The 6,470-nt window shown below is 57.2% G+C and overlaps 1 protein-coding gene across 2 annotated transcripts in view; it reads right to left on the reverse strand.

The window, feature by feature from the left end:
- Positions 1-1,724: 1,724 nt before the first annotated feature.
- GRAMD4 (GRAM domain containing 4) overlaps positions 1,725-6,470 on the reverse strand; it is a 42,744-nt gene continuing 37,998 nt past the window's right edge. For both annotated transcript variants that reach the window (XM_003783106.3, XM_023509424.1), the window contains exons 16-18: positions 5,747-5,831; positions 4,559-4,627; positions 1,725-4,188 (exon numbers count right to left, since the gene is read on the reverse strand). In XM_003783106.3, the coding sequence (XP_003783154.1) occupies positions 4,084-4,188; positions 4,559-4,627; positions 5,747-5,831 (259 nt within the window). In that variant the 3' untranslated portion in view covers positions 1,725-4,083. The remainder of the gene's footprint in view (positions 4,189-4,558; positions 4,628-5,746; positions 5,832-6,470) is intronic.

Here is a 6,470-nt window from a genome sequence, read left to right on the forward strand (position 1 = left end):
GGTGAGTGCTCTCGTCCACTTGCTCTGTCGGGACACTGTGCCCCTGGGGGAGTGCCGGGAGAAGCCCTGTCACCAGCTGGTCTGTGCGCAGGACCGATTGGGGACAGGCCTGTGCACGAGGGCTGCTTCACACCCCCACTCCAATCTGTTAAATTGGTTAGAATTTCACGTAAATAACCTCATTTGGGTTCCATCAACTTTCGCACTCCTAAATGTACCTATAGATTTTTCCGTTATCATTGTCGCTGCAGATACGATAATTGAGTATGATCCTTACGGTTCTCCACGTTCTGCTGCCCGTCTGTGCCGGCCTGTCCCCTCCTGGGTGCCTCTCCCTCTGGCCCTGCCCTACTGCCCTCTGGTGAGCGGCATGTCCCCCTTCCTGCTGAGGGGCCCTGGGCCTCCTGGTTCCAGGTGTCTGGGGACAGATGTCAGCGGGGCTGGGCAGCTCCTGGGACCCTTCCTTGCCCTCCCTGTCGGTGATTCCCAGTCTTTGATCTCTTGCCCCTCAGCAGCCAGCTCCGTGCCCTGTCCCCCATATGGCTATTAACCCCGCAGCATCCACTCAGCCTGTGGGAGTCACAGGGGAGAACAGAAGGACCCACAACCGCTGGTTCCCCCATAACCACTGGCTCTAAACACTACCCCTATAGGACACTCGAAGAGAACAAAGGCGGCCCCAGAATAAACCATTAATGATCTCATTCCCCTCTGGGGTACTGTCCCCCTGGCCAACTTCCCACACCTGGGCAACCCCTCCTGTGGTTGGCAGCCAGTGAGGCTTCTGCCCAGAGCCCTGCAGGGACCCCAGTACCCCCCGAGAGTGAAAGCTCCAGACCTACAGGTGCCCTCCTCTGGGGTTTGAGACCTTGTCTTTGTAGCCAGGCCAAGCAGGAGATGCCCTGGGGCACCGCTGTGAAAGGTGTGGATTAGATACACACCACAGCCACGGAGGCCAGCTAACCAGCAAAATGGCTACAAGTCATTTCATAATAGTGATGACATGGAGGCCTCGGTTGTCATTAAAGAGTAATGAAATATGTGTAAGACAGGCTCATTGTCACGGTGCAGAGTACTCTGAGTGAAGAGGCTATGGGCCGAGGGCAGGTGGCTCCCGCAGGCCCAGCTGCATCCCCCAGGTCCCTGCCTGGCCCCAGCGGTCCCCCTCAGCCCACTGTGCCTCCTGAAGCCGGGTGAGGGAGCTGTGGGGGGCCATCTCAGCAGGGAGTGGGACTGAGGCTCCCAGGGACCTCTGTGCTACCACTGCTGTATCCCAGCACCCAGGATAGTGCCTGCCAGTGTTCTGAGGCCCTTTCCCCCGGCATGGAGCTGGACTCCCAAACTAGGTTGTCTCTGGGAGACCTGGCACAGGAGGCTGGGCACCAGCAGGTGAGCCTGGCTTAGGTCTGTGCAAACTCCGGTGGCTTCAGAAGCCAGGCAGTCTCCTGTGTCCTCCTGTGTCCAGTGACGGTGTGTGGACCAGCCAAGCGCCAGCTGTTGCTGGAGACCCCTCTGCCCAGACCCACTCTGCCCAGCAGGGTGGGGCCGGGACCTGCACCATTGCCTATGGGCCCAGCAGAGGGCTCCCGTGTCCCACAGTCTTGGTGTCCAGAACCCCTCCCAAAGGCAGCTGCAGGGTCCCTGGGGTGTGACAGGTGGGCAGAGCCCAGCTCCTGCCACCTACATCATGCACGGCCCTGCCCAGAAGGCGGACAGCCCCCCAGCCTTAGCACAAAGCATTTTAGGTTTATTTAAATAAAAATTATAATTTATACAAGACTTCTTTAAACAAAGTTTTCTTAAAAAAATGTTACAGGGCTTTCTTTCTCATGGGTTCTTCATACAGTACAATCCTTTTTTTGAACAAGTCACACTGGCAATGATTATTTACAGATCGAAAATAGACTCAGGCTTCAGACATAAAAAATTTAACATTCATTGTAGTTCAGTGATTAGTCATAGAAATTAAACATCTGCCCAGATTTACACACTTCAATAAAAACTACAGCTTCTCCTGCCGCTGTGCTCCTGCAGACCCCAGCTGTGCAGCTCGCAGCCTGCGGCCAGCCCGGCTTGTGGTCAGTTTTCATCTCCCTTTCTCCTCAAAAGGGACTCAAACTACCAGCCCACTCTGTGGAGAAGCCCCATCCTGCCACAGGGAACTGTGCTGGGGGACAGAATCCCAGTGCACTTAAAGAGGCACTCACTGACACCAAGGTCCCCAAGAGCTACACTTGAGCACTGCCGGGGCCCCAGAGAAGGTTTTGCTCATCAGCTACAGGTATCACCCCACCCCACAGCCATTTGCTGGGGACAGGTCAGGGCCCACCCAGCCTTGCCCTGGGCACAGATGGGGGTCCAGTGGGGTGCGCCCTGTTCCCCCTTCCCGTGCACCAGAGACAGCTGGTCCAGTATAGAGGCCAGAGCCGGGGTTCTGCCTTCACTTAGGAAAGGATGACATGCGGTGACCTGGAGCACTGACACCCATGTGGCCGGGAGCTGTGGGGGTGGCACCATCTGGGGTGGGAAGTGTGCTTAACCTGGCTGGCCGGCGCGGCTTCCCCAAAGCCCCTGGTACCAGTGTGTGACCCTGCAGTCCCCACAAAGAGGGTATCTTGGGCCATCAGATCTCTCACCCAAACCAGCAAATGAGGATCAGAGCAAAGGTAAAAATTACATCTGAAAAATGATACAAAAATAAGAAAAACAGCTTGCTCTCTGTAAAAAATATAATCTTCTGTTTCTTCAAAAAACAATCTCAACAACACCCAAAAGACTCAGGACAAGCTGAGGGAACTGGAGTAACCTGCCCTAGAGGTGTGCAGACCAAGATGGCTGCACCTCCGGGGAACCGCAGGCCTGTCCAGAACCCGAGGCAGCCCTGCTCCTCACTCCACACCTGACACAGAGGTTCCAGAACAGACTGGCCTGCAAGAGGCTCTCTCCAACCTCCTTCACAGCCCAGTTCTCTGGGAGCCTGGCTTCCCTGTGCAGTGCCAGGGCTGTGGAGGAACAGCTCACCCTGCACACCGGGGCAGGCAATACTGTCAGTGCTGGCCCCAGGCCTCTGCCCATGGGCTTCTAAAGCAGAGGGACCTCCAAGCTTCCCTGACAGCCCACAGGGGAAGGGCATCTGCAGCAAGGGTCAGTATGGGTTGGTACCCTCCTTCCCACCCCCTGCCCCCCAACCACCCAAGTGGCTGCAGCCTGGAAGCCAAGAGCCAGCCCCGGCTGTAGCTGGTTTTCATCTGAAGGCCGCTGAAGCTCACAGCACCTCCAAAGCCTTTGCGGGTGTTCTCTGCACCTCTCCAAAGAGCAAAGTGTTAAAAAGATGTGCTTTACCACTCTGGACCATTTTGGGTCACCAACTGCAGACCTCCCTGGCCGGCATGAGGCCAAGATGGGCAGGCGGCCCATGCAGGTGCTGGGCCAGGCCTGGATACTGAGGTGCTGGCCAGAGAAAGGTGTCACCCAACATGCCCAGCTCTGAGGGGGAGCGAGAGGCAGGGGGCCCTATTTGCAGCCTTCACGCTCCCATGAAAGGGGAGTGCAGGGCATGTTTAGTGACGCTGCTCCTGCCGAGGGCAGCCCCAGCTGGAGAGTTTTGCTGGAGGAGGGGAAGAGTCACAGCCCATTTCTCGGAGGTTGGCGAAGCGGCCTCTGGATTACTCCTGACTGCCATCTTACTGACCATAGCACTCCTCAGCTATGGCTTTGGTGGTGGAAAAGCTTCAGCCTCGGGAGAGCAGGGGATGTAGGGTCACGAGAGCCTCTTGGGGGTCTTCAATTCGGTCTCTCAATCTGGGCTGAGATGGAGAATGGTGGGGGCCACATAGCCTCCTCCCAACAGGCCCCAAGGCTCCTCTGTCCTCCCGTGTCCATAGGTGTCCATCAGCGCCATCAGGGGGCCCCCCCCTCTGTCCTGGGGGTCCCGGCCCTTCATGGTCCATAAAATGCAGGTATCAACATAATAAAAACCACTGGTCGAGGAGAATTATTGCAAAAGATCATGAGGATGTCCATTTTTTCCACTATCAAATTATTAAAAAAAAAAAAATTCCAGCATGTCCCAAGAAGCCAATACTAGCTGTCTCCACCGGACGCTGCTGCTGAAGTGATCTTCATGTACTGGCTGAAAATGGTCTCGAAGGCCTCATCTCTGTGTACCATGGCACCAAACACAAGTGGCTGGCAAGGGGGAAATGCCATCGGTGAACACAGTGATGGCCAGGATGACATCAAGACCAAGACACCCCCAAGCCCAGGGCCCACATGGACGTGCAGCCGCTTGGGGTCTGGGTGCAGAAGAAGAGATGTCCCCTGCCACCCAGGGGCCAACCTCTCAGCCTTCTGAGAAACTGAGGTAGGAGGCAGGGGCCCCAGGCTCCAGGCTCAGCGTCTCCTTCCCTGAATCATCGAGCTGGGTCCACCCCAGCCTCACACTCCCTGTCTGCTCTGTGGCCTCAACAAGGGCTAAGATCTCAGGCCCTACTGCCCCAGCTGAAGCCCAAGACCCTCAGGCCCACCTGACCGTGGTGGCCACTGGCCTGGCACTTACTTTCTGGGTTGATGGCGTCGATACAGCAATCCCCATACCTGAGCCTGGGAGGACAGACAGGACCTTGTACTGAAAGACAACAAGGTGGCCGTCACCGTGGGCCTCTCCCAAGCACAGGGTGGCAGCCAGCCTGCCACAGGTCTGGGCATTCTCTCCCCTGGACACACAGGTGACAAGACCACTGGGGGCTGGGACTTCCTAGCCACAGACATTAAGATCTCCCAAGAATCTGCTCACTCTGTGACTAAGAAACCAGGCCTGTAAATGGTCTGTCCCACCCTCTCTCAGGCCACCAGCCCCTGGCCCAAGTGAGGCTGGGGAAGCATAGGTCCCTAAGCCCAGTGTCAAGGCCTGGTGCCAGCAAGTGTGTGTGTTGGCACCATCCACCCCACCAGAAAGCAGACTGAGAGGACTCTGGACCTCACTCTATGCCTTCTGGTCAACCAATCATGCATCTTTTTTCTGGAGGGAGTGACCAACAGCAGCCACGGGGCTAGGCGTGCCTGGTGCCATGGACGGAGAGGACACCACAGCCATAGACAGACCTGCCAGTACCCAGGACGTCAAGAAGGAGCAGCGAGCCTGCAGATGTGTATGCCAAGATCAAGGTCCTGGGCACCGCACACACCTGTGCCCACGTTCTCTGCAGATTTGCATAGTGACAATCAAAGGAAACTGGCCAAGAAAATGCCTGGACCAGGTACAACCACAGCTCTCACCTAATGCCTGTACCTGTAGCAGGAGCTGGGGGCTCCCTGGGCTTCAGAGGGTCTCAGACTCAATGGGTGGAGAGCACAGTGGCTGGGCAGGGCTTGAACCAACCTCCTGGGTGCTAACTCCACCCCCTTTAAGATACATGGCCTGGGTATGTCTTACCCATGTGGTCCCACAGGGGGACCTTGGCAGGTGCTGACCTGCAGGGATGTGGGGGCTGATGCTGGAGAGAGAGACTGTGGCAAGTGGCGCAGCCTCAGTGCACGGAGACTCTGAGGGGGGCTGATGGGCTCTCGGTGGAGACTTTCTAGTAGGTGAGCCCCAGTGGGGACAGCAGCAGTGCCTAGGATGCACCGTCCCCCAAGGGGCATGGCCCTGTCCCAGTGAAACCCACCAGCTTCAGGGCCCTTGGCTTTTCTGACCCTAAAAGCAGAAGGGGACAAGGGCAACGCAGGGGACCACAGCCACACCAACCTTCTGGATGTCGGTGATGTCCACCAGCTTGATGACCTTGTTCCTCTTTGAAGATCCAGATTTGGAGCTTTCGAAGCACAAGTAACTAGAGGGGGAGGGGAGGGGACAACCTAGCAGCTGCCCCACAGCCCTGTAGGGACACACAGTGACACTTCCCCACCCAGTGCTACATGTACAAAAAGCTAGAATGTTTAACCCAAGACCCAGGTGTCCCTGGGTCTCCCAGGCAGCTCCTGATCAGTGGATGGGGGAATCCAGGGACTTTGGCCTCTGCTGCAGGTGTGGGGGACCAGGTAGCTCAGGGCCCCACATGGCCAAAAACAGACACCACTCCTGGCCAGCTCACCTCCCCCCGACCATGCCCAGGGTTGTGTAGGAGGCTGGTGGGGTCAGTCTTGCTTTGGTGGAAAAAACCAGTCTTCAGGCTGCTACACGCCAAAGAAAGGCAACAGTGCTAGCAGGTCACTGCACAGTCCCCTCCTCAGGAGACTGTCCCTCGCCTCCCTGCAAGGCTTTGGCAGACACAGCACCCCCAAAGCCTGAGAAGACACTGGGACACAGCGGGGCAGCCTCTTGGCAGGAGGCCTCCCAGGAATCCTTCTCAGGCCAGTTGCGCCCCCCACCCAGGGAGGCAAGGTGCCCCCTCACCTGCTGTGGTGCCCACTCACCTCTCCATCACGCACAGACCCCCACTCGCCTCTCCATCACGCACAGCACCCCACTC

The sequence above is a fragment of the Otolemur garnettii genome, unplaced genomic scaffold, assembly GCF_000181295.1.
Source record: "Otolemur garnettii isolate 467f Iridium unplaced genomic scaffold, OtoGar3 scaffold00007, whole genome shotgun sequence".
Classification (NCBI taxonomy): Eukaryota; Metazoa; Chordata; class Mammalia; order Primates; family Galagidae; genus Otolemur; species Otolemur garnettii.